Source organism: Eleutherodactylus coqui, chromosome 2 (assembly GCF_035609145.1).
Source record: "Eleutherodactylus coqui strain aEleCoq1 chromosome 2, aEleCoq1.hap1, whole genome shotgun sequence".
Taxonomy (NCBI): Eukaryota; Metazoa; Chordata; class Amphibia; order Anura; family Eleutherodactylidae; genus Eleutherodactylus; species Eleutherodactylus coqui.
Genome location: NC_089838.1, coordinates 273774616 through 273794906, shown reverse-complemented (window position 1 = coordinate 273794906; position 20291 = coordinate 273774616). Strand labels below are relative to the sequence as shown.

The window sequence follows — 20291 nt, the reverse complement described above, 5'->3', positions numbered from 1 at the left end:
TAACAATTAACAAAAGATTTATAACCTATAATATCCTTCCTCTCCAGAAAGACATCAAGTCCCCTTTTAAACTCCTCTATGGATTTTGCCATCACTACGTCCTCAGGCAGAGAGTTCCACAGTCTAGCTGCTCTAACAGTAAAGAATCCCTTTTTATGTTGGTGATGAAACCTGCTTTCCTCTAAACGTAGCGGATGCCCTCTTGTTACCGTTGCAGTCCTGGGTATAAACAGATCCTGGGAGAGATCCATGTTTTGTCCCCTCATGTACTTATACATAGCTATTTGGTCACCTCTTAACCTTCTTTTTTCTAGAGTAAATAGTCCCAATTTGGATAGCCTCTCTGGGTATTCCAGTCCAGTCATTCCATGTATTAGTTTAGTTGCCCTTCTTTGAACCCCCTCCAATACCGTAACATCTTTCCTGAGCACCGGTGACCAAAACTGTACACAGTATTCCATGTGAGGCCTGACAAGTGCCTTATATAATGGGAGGATAATGTTCTCGTCCTTCGCCCCTATACCTCTTTTAATGCATCCCAAAACTTTATTTGCCTTTGCAGCAGCTGATTGGCATTGGTTACTCCAGTTTAGTCTATAGTCCACTAGTACCCCCAGGTCCTTTTCCATATCACTTTTCCCTAGCGGTACCCTATTAAGCGAATATTGGTAACATTCATTCTTGCTGTCCATGTGCATAACCTTACATTTGTCAACATTGAACTTCATTTGCCATTTTTCTGCCCAAGCCCCCAGCTTATCTAGGTCTGTTTGTAGCTGCACATTGTCCTCCATTGCATTGATTATATTGTATAGTTTTGTGTCATCTGCAAATATTGAAATTTTGCTGTGCAGCCCCTCTATCAGGTCGTTGATAAATATATTGAACAGAATGGGGCCTAATATTGAACCCTGTGGCACCCCACTAGTGACTGTGGCCCAATCGGAGTACGAGCCATTTATTACCACCCTCTGCTTTCTATCATTGAGCCAATTTTTAACCCAATTACACACGTTTTCGCCCAGTCCGAGCTGTCTCATTTTGTATATTAGCCTATTATGTGGCACGGTGTCAAACGCTTTAGAGAAGTCCAGATATACGAGATCAATAGACTCTCCCAGGTCCAGCCTAGAGCTTACTTCATCGTAGAAACTGATCAGATTTGTCTGACATGAGTGACCCTTCATGAATCCATGCTGGTGAGGAGTTATTCCCTTGTTCTCCTTGAGGTGCTCATCGATGGCGTCTCTCAGAATCCCCTCGAAAATTGTTCCCATTACTGAAGTAAGACTTACCGGCCTGTAGTTGCCAGGCACACTTTTGGTCCCCTTTTTATAAATTGGAACCATGTTGGCAATGCGCCAATCCAATGGTACTACACCGGTCTTGATAGTGTCTAGAAATATTAGGTATAGCGGCCTAGCTAACTCATCATTTAGTTCCCTTAGTATCCTTGGGTGTATTCCATCTGGGCCTGGCGATTTATCGATTTTAATCTTCTTTAACCTGTTCAGCACTTCCTCCTGCGTTAGGTATGACATATTTTGCGAGGGGTTTATTTTATTCCCCTGTATCTCGTGTGGCATTTCCTTTTCGTTTGTGAATACACTTGAAAAGAAACTTTTTAATAGATTTGCCTTCCCTCCACAAACCAAGATGGCCGAACCAATTCTATGACTACCAGAAGCACACTCTCTATTGATAGAGCATTGGTAGTATAAGACACTACATGCTGCTTTGATTGGCCAGAGATGCTGCGGTGAGTAGCAATTGCCAATCAGAGCAGTGCGTAGACTTGCTCTACCAATGTGCAGGTAGTCAGAGAATCAGTGCAACCATGTTGGTTTGTCAAGGACCTGTGGATCACTTTAATTATATTATAGGGAGTGCAGTTGCATCTGGGTCCTAGAGTTTAAAGGAGCCCGAAGAGTCCCACTCTCTCATGTGAATAGACCAGCATTTTAAGCGGCACATGGTGGGCAAGGACCCCATTACACATTTTGCAATAGGGTGTTCTGGAGTTTCAAGTTACCTTTCTAATTAGAAGCCTTTCTGTTTCCTCTCTTTTCCAATGCTTTAACAAATAGTAATATCTAATTGCAGAAGTAATGATATAGACTACATGGAATTCCGCCTGTGGATCGGCCTCCATTCAGCTCTGCAGTGCCTTATCCTGGTGGCCACCGATGCCAGTTTCATTATTAAGTACATTACGCGTTTCACGGAGGAGGGCTTCTCCACCCTCATCAGCTTCATCTTCATTTATGATGCCATCAAGAAAATGATTGGAGCCTTCAAATATTACCCCATTAATTCTGACTTCAAGCCTGATTACGTCACGACATACAGATGTGAATGTGTGGCGCCCGACCCAGGTCAGTGGACATATTAAACTCATGCAGAAATATCTTCAAATGGGTTATTGGAGTATTTGCTATCTGGTCTGAAGCTAATGTGTATATAGTAACCTGAATTAGTTATTTCCTAATGTTATTCTTTCACTCCACTGACAGGGAGAGTGACGGAAAAATATAGGACAATGTTGCTCGGTATATCTATATAGTAAAGAACGGAGTAGGAGACCTCTTAAACAGGCAGTGATGATCACCCAAACAATCATTTGTATAAACGTTCGCACACAATCATTTTCCCGGTACAGCTCCAGTCACAGTGGAAAGGCATAGCGCCAAAAATATATATAAAATAACGAAGTCCCCCAATGGTCATTTCTGAGCTTTGCAACACAGAGCATAGAATTAGAAAATAAAGGTCAAATAAAGTAAATTAAAGGAGTTGTATCAGGATCACAAGTTATCCTCATCTTACTGTCATTGCAGGGTGGCTACATACTCTGCAGTGACATCAGAATGAATGGCGTGATGGCCGAGGACGCAAGGTTGGCGCTCCATTTGTTTCAATGAGACTGATAGTAATACGCAAGCGCTTGCTGCTCGGTTATCTCTGCAGTCCCATTGAAAGTGAAAGGAGTGTCAGTGCGCTTGTGCGACCAGAGCTTTATTCACTCTCCTCCTCAATGCAAGAATAACCCCGCAGTAAGGAGGACAGGGAATACAGGACTCCCATTCTTGGGATTGGTGGGGCTCTGAGCGGTGAGACCCCCACCAATAAGCAAGTTATCCCCTATCCTGCGGATAGTTGAATAGCTTGTGATCCTGATACAACCCCTTTAAATTAAGCAATGCACATCAAATAAAAATTTTTTTTCAAACTATAAGCCCCAAAATAAAGGATTAAGGCCTTAGTCAGACGGGCGTTTTTTCGCGCGATTTGCGGATCGCATGACGGATGCGCATCCGCAAATCGCGTGACCGGTGCGCGCAAGTCGCCCGCAAATCGCCCGAAAATCTTCTCCTAGCCGCGTTTCATTAGAAACGGGCCGGAGCTGTCCAGTGCATTGCATTCAATGGAGACGGCAATACAGCCGTCTCCATTGAAAGCAATGCGCTGCGGGCGAGCCCGGGATGAATTGTCGGTAAGGGCTTAAATATATAAGCCCTTACCTGCAATGCATCCTAAAATGTGTAAAAATAAAAAATATATATGTACTTACCTTCTCCCGGCAGCTGGAGCTCCGTGCGGCCGTCCTGCAGTGGGTGTGAAGGGGGTGTGAGTCAGACCTGCCCCCTGATTGGCTCAGCGCTGAGCCAATCAGAGGCATGCCTCACTCACACCCATTCATGAATTCATGAATGGATGTGAGTCAGACCTGCCCCTGATTGGCTCAGCGCTGAGAGGTAGCAGTCACTCACCCATTCATGAATTCATGAATGGGTGTGTGAGTGAAACTGGCCTCTGATTGGTCAGGCTGTGACCAATCAGAGGCAGATCATTCAGCAGGCGGGGATTTTAAAGCCCCGCCGGCTGAATAGTGCCGAGAAGCAGTTCAGGAGAACTGACAGCGGCCGCGGCTGGACTCCGGCTGCAGCGGAAAGGTGAGTATACAATTTTTTTTTATTTTAACACATTTTAGGATGAATTGCAGGGAAGGGTTTATATATTTAACCCCTTCCCGACAATTCACCCCGCGCACGCCGGCAGCCCATTGCTTTCAATGGAGCGGCTGTATTGCCGCTCCATTGAATTCAATGGGCAAACATCGTTCTTCTCTGCCACAGCTGTTACAGCTGTGGCAGAGAAGAATGATTTGTCTTCTATATGTTCTCAATGGGGTCGGCGCTGCTGCCGCCGGCCCCATTGAGCGCATATACAGAAGAGAACAGGAATCGCAGATCGCAGATAGGTGCGATCTGCGATTTTTTGTTCTATAATTTATCGGACGAGCGCATAAAAAGCGCTCATGTGTCCGATACCATTGCAAAGCAATGGTTTTAAAAAATCGCCGGACGCATGCGCATGCGCAAATCGCGCGAAAAAACGCCCGTCTGACTGAGCCCTAAGGCTAACTTCACACAAGCAAGTTGCAATATCAGGCCGTGATTCACAGCCCAATATCACGTTCACCAAAATACTCTGGTCCTGAACCAGTTAAAAGAGTTGTCCAGAACTTTTACTATTGATGACCTATTCTTAGGAGAGGTCATCAATAGTTAATCAGTAGGGATCCGGCGCTTGAGATCTCTACCGATCACTGGGCTCGCTGGCAGTGAGAACAGTGCTAGATGCAGATAGTGCTTTCATCATTGCAGTGGTCCAGTTTAGTACTGCAGGCAATGAACTGAATGAGAGCTGAGCCTGTAGTACTAAACAGGGCTTCTGCAATATGGGCAGTAGTTTCTGCATCAGAATTAGACCTGTGTGCTGTAACAAACTGTGCACCCATGTGTGTTGAAGGGTTCTTCTCTAAAACAACCACAATCTTATGGACTCAAGTTAATGTGAATTGTGAACAATCATTGTAACTATTGTAACTGATATCTGCCACATCTCTCCTTATTCTCTGCATTCTTCTCTCTGGCTGCCCTCCAATCCCTGTAAGTATTAGTTGCAAACCTATTTTTCCTTAGATTTTTTTATCATATGAATTCTTATACCATACAGTACTGTATATACCATATAGATTTCAACACATGTCACCCATGTAACAGAACGCTGAACGTGCTCTAGGTTTATAGAATACTTAAAAGTTTTTTGGGGGGACATGACAAAAAAGGTTAAACTGACTTAAAATCAAGAAAAATTGAATACTTGCCTTTCCCAGCTGCTGCTCATTCGGCGCTGGGTATTAGTGTATCTTGACGCCACCAGAATTACAGGTGGAGCCAAGATACAAGGACTTTGACAGAGGGTTGCCGCCCCTGTTCATGATTGGCAGTCCTGCATTCTCCCCGTCCTCGCCCTCACCGGTCCTGTAGCCACCGCTGGCCGCCCGGCATTGAGGACAGTGAGAGACGGCAGTGGGGACTTATGAGCGCTGCTGGGCAGGGGACGACGCCGTCCCTTTGGAGTTGGTGGTGCTGCCGTGCGAGGAAGAGGTGACCGCCAGCTCTCACCAGCGGACTGCTGAAGTCGACAGCGCTGCTGTGGGACGGACCACTGAGCGCCGCTATGAAGTTCACAGCGCTGCTGTGGGCCACAGCGGTGAGAGGCTCCGGTCTGAATTTCACAGTAATGCTATGCTGGTGGCTGCCGGCGGTCGCCACTTCCGAGTTACGGATCGTTGAGCGGTGGCTGTGGTGGCTGTATTGGGGATGGCCATGTATATTCTCCTTTGCACTTCCAGGGTTCCCGCGACTCTGCTACACTTACACCGTTGGCAGGAGCAGGAGGTGTCACGGCGACGGAGGATTGGCAGGGACAGTCACAGCGCGTCGCTACAAGCCAGCAGAGGTGACAGTGGGGCTACCAGAAAAAGCTGTGAAGGCCAGCCAGAAAAAGGGGCGCCAGGGACTGTGACAGCGGGGCTGCTGGGACGCCGAATACAGTCACCGCAGGGCCAGAAGCAGGACCCGTGAGCCCGAAAAAAGGGGACAGTGCCGTGCAGCCAATCACGAACAGGGGGTGTCAACCCCATGTCAAACACCTTTTATCTTGGCTCCACCTGTTCTTCCGGTGGTGTCAAGATACACTAATACCCCGGCGCTGCAGCCCTAGTGCCCGCCATATCGGGACTGGAAGAAGTGGAGTATATATGCACATGACTGCTCAGCCACTTACAGGCTTCAGCGGGCATTCTTCCATGGCTGCTGAAGCGTGTGACTGGCTGAGCGGTCACATGCACAATGTATGGCACGTGACCACCCGACATTTCTTCTGTGTTCCTTATGGCTATATTGGGGCTGCAGTGTTGGACAGGGAGCCACCAGGATAGTGAGTATTCAGTTTGATTTCATTTTAAGCCCTTAGAACTTTTTTCTAATGTCCCAGAAAAACCTTTTAGAATTTTCTCCCTGTGCTCTGAAGAACATGTCGGGGAGATTTACTAGATAAATGTGCCAAAGTTCTTGCTTAAAATAAAATAACATGTTCAAAAATTTTGCTACAGAATACCGGTGTAAACCAAGTCAAGTAGATAACTAAGTGGTGTAAAGTTAGAAAAAAGTGTCTGAAGATGATCACCCAGCATGTGCCAAATTTATGACAGTGGGGCATTTTCAGATTACCTGGTCTAAGTTTATGCTGTCTTAGGCCGAATGCACATGGCCTGGTCAGATTCCGACTGCGAGATTTTGCAGCGGAATCAGAACCTGTGCCCTAGTGGTGACCCCCGGGTACCTGTCAGTTCTCTTCTTCTCTGTGCTGCAAATGTGCTGGATGGCGCGCCGCTGCACATGCACAGTACAGAGAATGTCTCGCCAGCGATGACGCGGATCCGCAGAGAATCGCCACGGGACGGATGGCTTCCATTGACTGCAAAGGAAGCCGTCCGTGCGAGGCTCGCACTAAAAAAGGACATGCTGCGATTTCCCCCCGCGAGCGAAAAATTGCAGTTAATTTCCGCTCGAGGGCATGGAAAAGCATTTTGCTTAGCATGTCTATGGGCAGTATTTGCTGCGGGATTCGGAGGCGAACGCTCGCTCCAGATCCCACAGTACAAATACGCCTGTGTTCACTGGGCCTTAAACTATTGTCACACAAGTGTATCATTGGTGCATTTATTAATCCAATTTGTGGACTAGTGTTCTGACCCAAGAGCGGGTCTGCTGACCAGTCAGTGCAAATTTCAGTTAGATCCCTTAAAGTGTAGATCTCGCCTAGTAGTCCAGGAATTTTACATTAAAGGGGCATTTTGAGACCAAAGTCATATTCCAAAATAGTCATAAATCATCTCACAGTGCTATAGTAAGTCCATCCATAACCTTGTCTCTGCTTTTCGACTCTCCTCTTCATTCTGCAGCACATACACCAGCTATACAAGAGGTAGAACCTGTATGACTGTCACCAGCTATACAAGAGGTAGAAGCTGTATCACTGTCACCAGCTATACAAGAGGTAGAGCCTATATGACTGTCACCAGCTATACAAGAGGTAGAACCTGTATGACTGCCACCAGCTATACAAGAGGTAGAGCCTGTATGACTGTCACCCGCTATACAAGAGTTAGAACCTGTATGACTGTCACCCGCTATACAAGAGGTAGAGCCTGTATCGCTGTCACCAGCTATACAAGAGGTAGAGCCTGTATGACTGTCACCAGCTATACAAGAGTTAGAACCTGTATGACTGTCACCCGCTATACAAGAGGTAGAGCCTGTATCACTGTCACCAGCTATACAAGAGGTAGAGCCTGTATGACTGTCACCAGCTATACAAGAGGTAGAGCCTTTATGACTGTCACCAGCTATACAAGAGGTAGAGCCTGTATGACTGTCACCAGCTATACAAGAGGTAGAACCTGTATGACTGTCACTAGCTATACAAGAGGTAGAACCTGTATCACTGCCACCAGCTATACAAGAGGTAGAGCCTGTATGACTGTCACCAGCTATACAAGAGGTAGAGCCTGTATGACTGTCACCCGCTATACAAGAGGTAGAGCCTGTATGACTGTCACCAGCTATACAAGAGGTAGAGCCTGTATCGCTGTCGCCAGCTGTACAAGAGGTAGAGCCTGTATCGCTGTCACCAGCTGTACAAGAGGTAGAGCCTGTATTGCTGTCATCAGCTGTATAAGAGGTAGAACCTGTATCATTGCCACCAGCTATACAAGAGGTAGAGCCTGTATCACTGTCACCAGCTGTACAAGAGGTACAGCCTGTATCACTGTCACCAGCTATACAAAAGGTAGAGCCTGTATGACTGTCACCAGCTACAGTTGCGACTGTAATCTACTCTCATACAAGAGAACAATCCTACTGTGCAGTGGATCATCATACTGTGAAATGCTATATATTCATGGAATACATATATTAAAAAAGGGGGAGTGGCTTATCACGGCGTATGATTTTACTTCTGATATTTCGGGCACCCGGTGACCTGTAGTGAGTGCAGCACCACTGGACACTTCCACATCACCTCGCCAGCGGCACTACACTCGCTAGGAGCCACCAGGTGCCAAATGAAGGAGGCGCTGAGAGTGCGAAGACTTCGGAGGTGAGAGGGAGTACGGTATCTTCTAAAATCGTCTGTGAAGCACAGCTGATTTCGAGTCAAAGTCCATGCCGATGGTGCGTATTTTGACTCTGTGTCTTTTGCAGAAATGTTGCGGATTTTGCTGCAGAATTTTCCAGTACAGAAAATCTGCAGCTTTTCTGCTGCGTGTAGACATACCACATGTGTCCACACGGGGCTGATTTGCCATGGAATGTCCACAGCAGACATTCTGCAGCAGATCCGCAGCGGAAAATCTGGTGCGGGTTTTGATTCAGGTTTTATTGCGTATTTTTTTGCGGAATTCGTCCCCTCATTGAGAAGAGGTGAATGCCACAGAGGAAACAGCAGTAAAATTGACACGCTGCAGAATTGAGTACCGCACCGCATGTCAATTTCCACACAGCTTTTATGCAGATTTTTTCTGCAACTCGTGGACAAGATTTTCAAAATCTCTTTAATTTGCTGCTACTGTAAATGCTGCAGAATTTCTGTGCAGAGCGTCCAGACAGAAAATCCATCCCATGTGAACCCAACCTAAAGACGTTTTCTGGGCAGCACCCATTGGCATACACCAGGGTCGTAGTGGATGCGCTGCTCTGACCCCTGTGTAATGCCTGGCGCTTGCAATTTATTGAAATCAATGGGACCTTTCTTCTAATTGCAGGTACAGCTCCCATTGATCTCATTGAGTGCTGCGCCAGAAATTGCAAGGGCTGGCCACCACACAAGGTTGGGAGCAGTGTTTCCACTCCAACCCCTGCCACGAAAATCACCACTAGCTGTAGAAAAAAATAAAAGTTAACCCACCCAGAAGTGCTGTCCGAGTCTTCTCACCATCCCCGGCAGTCTTCTGTTGTATTCTGCTGGCCACGGATTGAAAAATCCCTGCCTCCAGAAAGCACTGCCTCTGATTGGCTGAGTGATGTGACCAATCAGAGGCAGTGCTCAGCTGTCATTCAATACAGCCGTATGATGGCTTGTTTTTTGCATGGCAAACTGTAGTTTTTATTGTTGTCACTTTTGGGCACATGGACTATATTGTAAAACTTTTATAAAGTTTTTTATGATAGCAGGGAGAGAAATCACATCAAGTCTGCCACAATAAAAATAATTTTTTGGGAAATTGTATTTTTTTTCTAAATTGTTTCATTCAAGGTACTATAACGTTTTTATTTTTCCATGGATGGAGCTCTGTGAGGGCTTGTTCTTTACATGACGAGATGTAGTTTTTATGGGTACCACTTTGGGGTACATATGGCTTTTTTGATCACTTCTATTGCTTTTTTTGGGAGGCAAAATGAAAAAAATAAGCATTTAGCCTCAGTTTTTTAGGCTTTTTTAAATGCTCTTTGCTGTGCAGGCTAAAACTTGTGTTCAATTTGTTGCTTGAGTCGTTATGGATACGACGATATGAAATATGTGGGATTTTAATTTTTTTCTACTAATAGGGAAAAGGGCAGAATAAAAGTTTTTTTTCTTTTCTTTTTTTTTTTTTTTACACTATTTTTATCTTTTTAAAATAATTTTTATGTCCCTATAGGGAACTTGTACCATAACATCTATGATCGCTATGATAAAGTATTGCAGGAAAGAAGCCCTGCAATACCTTATTGCTAGTAATAGCAATCATAGGCAATGGCAAAGCAACCCGTTGGCCCTCCACAATTACCCGATGACGTCACAGAGGACTCTTCCAGGACTTACACTTACGCCCTGTGGCGTTAAAGGGAATCTGTTATCGAGTTCATGCAGCTTGAACCCCGGGCAGCATGAATCTGAGGCAGGTATGCTCATTGCCTCCATGTATGTGTTATTCCGAAATGCTACAGTGTTTCAGAATAGACACACCTAAAAGTTTGACTCAGAACAGAATCAAAGAGGCGGGTCGCGCTGACTTCTCCCTGCCCACAGCATCTTGACTGATAGCTCTCTCCAATACACAGGGCAGTAGGCATACCTGTCCCAAGTTCATGCTGCCTGTGGTTCAGGCAACATGAACCCAGTGACAGGTTCCCTTTAAAACTTATCCACTACAATTATGTTCAAACGTAATCAATTTCTTAAAACTCACAGCATCATAGATTAGGTTCAGCAATACTGTATGCTCATGTGAAACCTGCCTAACTATTAGACAGGATTATTGAACCTGCACCCTGCTCTTTTCTGTCAGCCCTGTATACGAGGGTATGTTAAAAATGATCCGCACTCTGGCTGTAAAATATATTGAAATCAACTTTCAGAAAGTACAAATACTTTATATTTCAACATAATCTCATGGCTTTTCAGTACACTTTATCCACCTGTTAACAAGCTTTTATATGCCCTCATTAAAACATGCTTTAGGTTGAGCCGCAAGCAACGAATGTATCACTGTCTTCACCTCTTCATCAGGCATAAATCTTCATCCTCTTAGGGCTTCTTTCAGGGGACCAAACAGCTGATAGCTCGATGGGGCAATATTAGGAGGATGCTTTAAGACCTCAAAACAAAGCTTTGAAGATTGTTGACATTAGGGGTGGTGTGTCGGTGTACATAGTCATGCAACAACACAACACCCTTGGATAGCAGTCCTCTGCATTTTGTTTTAATATTAGGCTTCAACTCTTCACTGAGCAGCTCACTGTAATAAGCACTGTTGATTGTTGAACCTTTTTCCTGCTAATGTTCTTGCTCCTTCTTCATGGCTATCACTTGTGGGACTTTCCTTGAACTCATACAAACTCCTTCACGACAAAATATTTTCTCTATACTGTGCACAAAGTCTTGATAAATATTCGGGGACCGCCGCGGGTGACAGGTGAGTTGCGGGGGGGAGAGAGGGAGAGAGAGAGATCTCCCCTCCGTTCCTCCCCGCTCTCCCGCTGCTGTTCCCTGCCCCCCGCCAGCCCCCGAATCTTTAGAGACGAGCGGGGAGATACTCGGCTAAGGCACTACTCGCTCGAGTAATGTGCCTTAGCGAGTATACTCACTGATCTCTAACAGCGACCTATCACGGAAAGTGGTGATAAGACAGTGCGGCCAACAGAAGTTTTAATTCAACTAGAGTGCGAATCATTTTTGACTCACCCTTGTACTAAATCAGAGCCTCCACTTTCTTTGTAGCCACTTTGGTAATAGAGCTGAGAGCACTAATAGGATATTTGAAAATGTTTTTGAAACCTACCGTGTTTCCCCAAAGCCAATTAATGCAACGCTCAAAGAACTAATCACAGCCATCGCATTGGTTCATCAAGCGCTGCATTGATTGGCTAACCTGCGACACTCGAGAACCAATCAGCAAGCAACTATTGCTTGCTGGAGGCGGGGTTTACGAACCCTGTTACCAGCAAGCGCTCTTCTATTGGCGGCTGAGAACTGCAAGCAAGCTTTTTGGAGCTTGGGAGACCAGCAGGAGGGACCCAGATGGCGCCTGCTAGGTAAAGTTTTTTGTTTTTTTATGTAGTGTAGCTAGGACTTATTTTTGGGGTAGGGTTTATATTTCAAGCCCCTCCCCCCTAAAAATCAGAGTAGGTATTTATTTTAGGGGCAGGTCTTATATTCCGGGAATCGCGGTAGATAACCTTTTTGAATTGTATAAAATATATTGACTTCAGATGATGGTACTGCTTTTTATATACAGGGGAACTCAAAAACAAAAATCTTTATCTTGCAGTGAACACAACTTTATTCAATGCTTCAGCTCTGTTTGCACCAAACAATACTAACATTTCTTTGGTAAGTAAAGTACAGTGATCTGACTAATGAAACAGACGGGGAAAGAAACATGACAAATTCTGAAACACAAAATGATTGTGGGGCAATAAATGAAAATAACATTACTCATGCTTTACTGAACTCTTGGGGGCTTCACAAGTAAGTGATACCTAACACGCCTGACGTTTTAATAGGTTAGGGGGAGATACATGGGACATCTATTGTCTGACTAGTCACTCAGTAAAGCGAATGTAAGTGACGGCTGTTCTATGTAAACACACCCACCAACTGGGGGTGAAAAGACGGAATTCGTTTACTAGTCGCTTTGTTTCAGATTACCTAAAAATATCGGGTGATTAATTAATTATCATCTAGTGTAAACAGATAATCATTGGCTTTCAACAACTAGCCAATAGCTTTGCAGGGAGGTGGGCTCTTGTTCGCCATGCTCCTCCTACTGAATGCTGATTGGCTCCTGCCTTACTGAACACAACAGTCCTTTGAGGGACTACTCAGATAATAGCAACTAGTTTGAGGGACTATTCATACGATAGTTGTCCCCTGTAAAGCCACCCTAAGAGCAGCTCCACACTTTGAAATCAATGGGTTATATTCTCTGGGTATTGCGTGAGTAAATACGCCATGTGAAGCCGCCATTAGTCTACACTGGTTTATCACCATTCTTGAGATTGAAGAGGACCTGTCTGCTATCCTCACATGTCTGTTTTAGTGAACACTTGTATTACTTATAAGATTACAATTCTGGAGCATCTTTCTTTATTACTCTGCATTGTGCCACTCCTCTGTTATTCCTCCTGGGAATACATGAATACATTGACTACTGTGTATTACCATTCTCCATGTCAGTACGGCTTATCCCTACATTCTGTGACTTTGTCCAATCAGTGTTAATAGTGTCAGAGAGGATACAGATTTTGGATTTACCTTTGATCCTATAAACTTAGCGCGGCTTTGCACAGACATATTTGCATTCACAATATGCAGTGAATAGAACCCATTGATTTCAAAAGGTTCGTTTACATTTCTGTATTTTGAGCGAAGAACGCAGTATGCCATATTTTTATGCGTATTTGCGCAACAAGGTCCCCATAGAAGTCTATGGGGAGGTGCAAGTGCGTGTGCAATATGCAAGGAGATGGAAAGAAAACACATCCGTAGACTAAATAGTCATTTAAATTGTGATGTGGTTGCATCCCACATGCAAAAAAAAACATGCCTTGCACGTGAAAAAAGTATAGAAGAATACACTACGGGCTCCTGCACACTTGCGTTTTTTTGACACAAAAGTCAATAGGACTTTCTAATGTTAAAACGCATTGTGATTTTTGTGCGACGGTTTTTAACATTAGAAAACACACCAAAATCACATGAAAAAAAGTGAGAAAAACACAAGTGTGCGGGAGCCCTAACACATGCAAAAAAGACTTGTTCATAGTGCAAATACGTTACGCTGAGGCATGCGCAATTCTGCACACACCCATGTGAAGCCGACCTTAACGAGTTATCGTTCAAATAAGTGAATTAGCGAACGATGTCAGAGTTGGCTCATGCGGTCTGTTTATGCAGGCAGATAAATCGTTGACTCGTTCACTCGCTAAATCGTTCAGTCCTTTACGTTCACTGTATAAGGGAATGAGATCAACTGAGTGATTGGTATTTAAACCGATTAGCGAACGACCCTACGCTAATTTTCATGCTTGCATGAAATGAACGAGAAGTGAACAAAATATCGTTCATTTTTGCTCATTTAAACGATTTTTTGAGCGATAATCGTTCCGTATTAAAGGGCCTTTAGGCCTCATGTTCACGGCACTCGTGGATTCCACATGGGGAGTCCCGCACAGGTGCCCGCAGCCAGTGACCCTGTGTACCTGTCCGTGTCTTTTTTCTTCTGCACTATGAATGTGCCGGCCAGCGCACATGCGCAGTACAGTTTGTTTTTTTAATCTACTGCTCTTCCCGCAGAATTGACATTGCGGACGAGCTGCGGGTCAGACAGCTTCCATTGACTTCAATGGAAGCCATCCATGCGGGAACCGTAGTAAAATGCAGCATGCTGTGATTTTTCATCTGCGGTTGGTTTCCGCTCGTGTGCATAAAGAATCGTTTTTCCATAGAATTTTATGGAGGGTTATTGCTGCAGAATCCAGAGGCGGACGCCCACTCCAGATTCCGCAGCAAAAATCTGCCTGTGGACATGAGGGAAGCTAATAACAACTGAATATGACCGTGAATAAGTGCATTTTACCACTAACTGGCAGCAGTATTGGCTAGTGTATGCCTACATAGATATGGTGGAGATAATATGATGCATATAGAAGAAAGGAGTAATGTTGTTCTAAAAATATGTTGGTTATCATCTTCCCTACATGAATTCCAAGTACAATGTCATGAATAACTCAGCTTTGGACTGGAGCCAGCTTAGTATGAAGGAATGTCTGAAGTATGGAGGAAGTCTGCTGGGAAACTCATGCAGTTATGTGCCTGACCTGGCGCTCATGTCCTTCATCCTTTTCTTTGGCACTTATTCAATGACCTTAACGTTGAAGAAATTCAAGTTTAGCCGATACTTTCCCACCAAGGTAAGTAGACTTACACCCTTTTCTACCGGGTTATATCATATTGGGTGGCTAATGTAGAGTTCAGGGGACCCCATAGAAAAGATAACATTTAGGCTTGTGAGGATCTTCTTGAGATCATCTCACACTCAGTTGGCTGTCTCATTTTTGTGGCCCTTCTACAGTTTTAACTTCCAAGATCTCTCCATTAGAGTAAACACAAGACCAACCTGGAATGGGTGTCCTCTGTCCAAAGATCCCATAGCAGCCATTTGGTACAGTTCGTATGTTCTTGATGGTGGGGGGTGGTCAAAGAATATAGTAGTAAATTCAACATGACCATAATAAGTCTTTGTAACTGGATTGTTTGATGTTTTCTCTTATGGAGCAACTGATTCACTTTGTGTGTACCATGTAGACCCCTCACTCATGGTGTTCTTGTTAACCAACTCTTTTACCTGTTTCCTCAGTTTCGCACCCTGATGGCTGATTTTGCCATTGTCTTCGCCATCCTCTTCTTCTGTGGTGTGGATGCATTTTTTGAGCTGGAGACACCAAAATTGCATGTTCCTAGTGAAATTAAGGTTGGCCCTCTGGTGTCCTGTCCTATGTCAGTCCTAATTTAGGACTCCTAAACCCTTACACTCCTCCTGTTTACTGTAAGCCTATTGTAAGCTGGATAATGCATTACCATACAAGATGTAGACTGACAGACAGATGGATATTGCATTTACCGCACTAAATACTGTAAATTGAATATTTATGGTCTTTTCTAACTTTTTTTTCTAACTTTCTTTCCTCCTCTTTTGCACACGCTGCATTCTTAAGCTTCGTAAACTTATTAGTGACTTCTCAATCTTCATGTCCATTCTAATGTTTGTTGGACTAGACATGCTCTCTGGATTAAATACTCCTAAACTTCAAGTGCCTACTGAGTTTAAGGTAAAGAATGTGATAAGGAAGGCAGAAGCATGCTGGGTTCTTAGACATCTATAGTCCTATGCATTAAGGGAAATTGGGATATGGTTGAGTCTGGGCTCCATTTCCTTTTACAGACTTGATGCTATGTTATATAATTAATATCTCACAGCTTAAAATATGCAAAGATTTAATAGGCTACTAGAAAGTTAAAAGCACCAAAAAATTAGAAAAGGATAAAGAAGTCTTTGACTCAGGGGTGTATGCAAGTAGGAGTTGAAGGATTAAAACCACCCCTTTGGTGCAAGAAGGCCAGATAGCAGTAAGCACAGCTGTTTGCTTCACTCAGCTTGTCTTGCTTCCCGGTCCTCTTCTTTTTTGGCCACCACCACATTGCATTTACTCCTTTCAGCATCAGGATGTTGCTCACGGCATAGCAGAAGAAGACCAGTGCCCAAGAATTGATGAGTATTTGGAGGCATCTGGGGGGGTTTAATCTCTAGGCTGAGGTCTTAGTTTAGGGGTCCAGCTTGGGTTCCAATTAAGTTGACAGTCTGGTCTGGCATCTAAATGTATTTTGCGATCTGTATTAGGGTCTTATTAATTTGACGGTCTAGTTCATCGCCTGAATTAATTGTAGGGTCCTGTCTGAGATTGTATTAATTTAGGGGTCTGGTGTAGATTAATTTAGAGGTCTGGTCTGGAGTCTGATTAATTTTTGGGGGGTAGGGAGTAATTTAATGGCCTGGTCTAGGGACAGCCGTAATTTAATGGTGTGGTTTGGGGTCCAATAGATTTAGGTGTATGATCTAAGGGTATGATTAAGGGGGTTGTCCAGTTTCAGAAATACGTGGCTGCAGTCTTCCAAAAACCAGTGAATTCCTGTCCATGGTTTGTATGTGGTATTGCAGCTCAGTCCTATTCACTACATTGGAGCCAAGACACAATACCAGATACAACTTATGGACAGGTGTGGAACTATTTCTGAAAAAGAGTAGCCATGTTTTGTTTTTTTTTAAATCCTGGACAATCCCTTTAATATAGTCTATTTAACTGGGGTACGATTAATTTATGGGTCTGGTCTGGAATCATTTAAAAAAACTTGTCGAAGATTTGGATTTATTTAGGGGTCAGCTATGTATGTATGCAGCATGTGTCCACTGTGCATCAATAAAGCTAAAAAATAATTAAAGCATTAAAAAATGGGTCCCATGTAGAGATGAGCGAGCATACTCGCTAAGGGCAATTGCTCGAGCGAGCATTGCCCTTAGCGAGTACCTGCCCGCTCGAGAGAAAAGGTTCGGCTGCCGGCGCGGGGGAGCAGTGAGTTGCGGCAGTGAGCAGGGGGAGCGGGGGGGGGAGAGAGGGAGAGAGATCTCCCCTCCGTTCCTCTCCGCTCTCCCCTGCCGCTCCCTGCCCACCACCGGCAGCCGAACCTTTTCTCTCGAGCGGGCAGGTACTCGCTAAGGGCAATGCTCGATCAGGCAATTGCCCTTAGCGAGTATGCTCGCTCATCACTAGTCCCATGTGGAGGAATTATTTTCCCGTTGTTTGGCTTAATTATTTTAGAAATATACAATATGTTGGTTTTAAATACTGGTACATTATGTTAGTACTTTGGAGTTTACCATATGGAAACATTTGGTATGCACTACAGGTGCAATCATTTAGTTGCACAATAGAGCAGCATCGTCTTGTTATAGATGTGTTTTATGTGAATTTTTGAACAGTGTTTCTTCTTATCCAAGTACCTTCTACATATACAAATCCATAAGCCCCTCCTCTTCACAAAATCCTGCATACACCCCTGCTTATAAAGATACATTCACACGTAATGGTGCCCATTCTTTGCAGCAAAAAATCTGCAGCATTGATAAGGATTTAGACATGTTTTTTTCCTGTGGCTCTACGGCAGATTTTACCCCTTCAATAGAAGGGTGAAGTCTACTGCAGATCCAAAATCTGAACTGATAGTGTGGAATTTTGATGCAGATTTTGCTGTGGATTTTCGGCTGCAGAGAATCCCCACCAATCCTGCTATGTATGAAGGTACCCAAAAGAATTCTTAATGCCAACTCCATAATTTTCTGATGTTTGTGCAATATGGTTGATAGACAAATGTATTCTAAACTGAGAAGTGTCCCTCCAAGATCTGATAAATGAGTATAGTAGTAAGTGATTGACTCCAAAGTCATTTACAAATGGGGTTGGCTTCCACGGTGTCTTCTGGTGGGCTAGTCTGAACCTGTTTAGATGTCAGAATAACATTTGGTTTCAAATGCTTTATCCTATGCCCCATCAAACTAAGTGCAACTTTCACATCTTCAAATATTGACTTGTACAATACTTAGAAGTTGAATGTACATTGAATATCTTTATACTTTTTTCCTTCCCTAGCCAACAAGATCAGACCGCGGCTGGTTTGTTTTCCCATTTGGGAAGAATCCTTGGTGGATTTATCTGGCCAGTGCATTACCTGCTCTGTTGGTGACAATCCTGATCTTTATGGATGAGCAGATTACAGCAGTCATAGTCAACCGAAAGGAGAACAAGCTAAGGGTATGCACAGTATATGAAATGTTTCTCTTCTCTGTCACCATTTTCATTGACAAGTCAGAAGGTATCTTGTTGAGCTGTGTGGTGGGTTAGCAGCTATGGTATATACACGTGTCCTAATTTGTGTGAGATAATGAATGACATGTATTGGAAACATTTTATGTCTTTACAGAAAGCCTGTGGTTATCATCTAGATCTCTTCTTGGTTGGCATTCTTATGGGCGTTTGCTCCTTTATGGGTCTGCCTTGGTACGTGGCGGCAACAGTCATCTCCATCGCTCATATTGACAGCTTGAAAATGGAGACAGAGACCAGCGCCCCTGGAGAACAACCACAGTTCTTGGGAGTGAGGTAGATAGAAATCTGTATCTTGACTACTTACATACACCACTCATTTACAGCATTTATCTCCATAATGAGTAAATTGCCTCTCAGGTGTCTTAAGGCCAATTTAGGGTGACGAATGTCAGGCAAACGATGCCCGACATTCGTCCCCACACATACTCAGGGCGGAGGAGAGCAAGGAGTGAAATCTCCTGCAGCCACCCCACCCTCTGCTGGCCGCTCTGTGAGTGAGTCAGTGATACTAGCTCCCGTGCAACAGCAAGGGAGTGAGTGTATGCGGGCACATGTGTCGAGCATCGTTTGCCTGACATTCGGCCAATCTAAATAGGCCTTTAGTCATGGAGGCAGTGCCCCAATACAGTTTTAGATATAAGCCTAATTATAACCTCAGAACAATCCCTTGGTTGTCAGTCTCTAGAACTTGTGACTCAAGATACGTGACCAGGCTCAGTCAAAACTTTGTAGGTTACAGGATGCTGGATCCTCATATGTTGAAGTAAAGCTTTCCAGATCTTATAAGTGAAGCACAATTTTAGGACTGAACGTGTCTTATTCTGTATTTAATAGGGAACAAAGAGTGACTGGAATTATAGTATTTGTTCTCACTGGGATCTCAGTCTTCTTGGCTCCAATACTTAAGGTACATTTTATTCTGTCTCCTCATATGCCATCAATGGCTTAAACATTTACTGTGGAAAAATGGGTTCTATTAGTAATACTATGTCAATTTGAAGGGCAAATTTGGAGTGAAGCTGAATGCCACTCAAAAGCCAAATTGTAGAGTTAAATTTAATATATCATATTTTTCGCTCTATAAGATGCACTTTTTACACACACACCCCCCCCCCCCCAAAGTGCGGGGGAAAGTTGGTACGTCCTATAGAGCGAATGTGCAGAAATTCGGACCGCCAGCAGCTGTGTGAGAAAGATCGCACATACTTCTTACACAGCTGCCGGCTGCATACATAGCAGGGGAGCCCCGTACGAACACCTGATTAGTGGGGCGGGGGAGTGGCAGTTCCCTCTGGCACTTAGTAATCAGCTGTTTGGGAGACTCTTCTCTCCTGCAGTGTGAGAACAATCCCTGCTCAACTCACTGCTACTAACAGTGGGGAGGGGAACAGCAGGAATTTCCTCCGGGCTGCTCAGAAATCAGCAGCTCTTACCAGGGACACTTCTTCTCCTTTGCTGTGTGGGAACAATGGCGGGTCAGTTTGCCCCTGCTAACTTAGTGAGCTGAATGGAAGTTCTGCTGCTCCCCACCCCTAGCAATCAGCTGTAGCTACTGGATGACCTCTGCCCCCTGTTTATTTCACTAGTGCTGCAGGTAATGCATCTTATTAGAGATGAGCGAGTATACTCGCTAAGGCACATAACTCGAGCTAGTAGTGCCTTAGCCGAGTATCCTACCGCTCGTCTCTAAAGATTCGGGGGCCGGTGGGGGGTGGGGAGCGGCGGGGGAGAGCGGGGAGATCTCTCTCTCCCTCTCTCCCCCCTGCTCCCTGCCACAACTCACCTGTCACCCGCGCCGGCCCCCGAATCTTTAGAGAAGAGCGGGGAGATACTCGGCTAAGGCACTACTCGCCTGAGTTATGTGCCTTAGCGAGTATACTCGCTCATCTCTACATCTTATGCGCTCACAGGACGCATTACCTGCAGTTCCTGAAAGTAATGGACAGAAATACAGCC

At 44.5% G+C, this 20291-nt stretch overlaps 1 protein-coding gene across 1 annotated transcript in view; it reads left to right on the top strand.

Annotated features, from left to right (window-relative positions):
- Nucleotides 1-20291, top strand: part of SLC4A5 (solute carrier family 4 member 5) — a 111126-nt gene that overhangs the window by 78106 nt on the left and 12729 nt on the right. Inside the window, exons 14-20 of the mRNA XM_066593015.1 lie at nt 2104-2375; nt 12164-12225; nt 14607-14807; nt 15254-15367; nt 18099-18260; nt 18430-18608; nt 19170-19242. Of these exons, the coding sequence (XP_066449112.1) occupies nt 2104-2375; nt 12164-12225; nt 14607-14807; nt 15254-15367; nt 18099-18260; nt 18430-18608; nt 19170-19242 (1063 nt within the window). The remainder of the gene's footprint in view (nt 1-2103; nt 2376-12163; nt 12226-14606; nt 14808-15253; nt 15368-18098; nt 18261-18429; nt 18609-19169; nt 19243-20291) is intronic.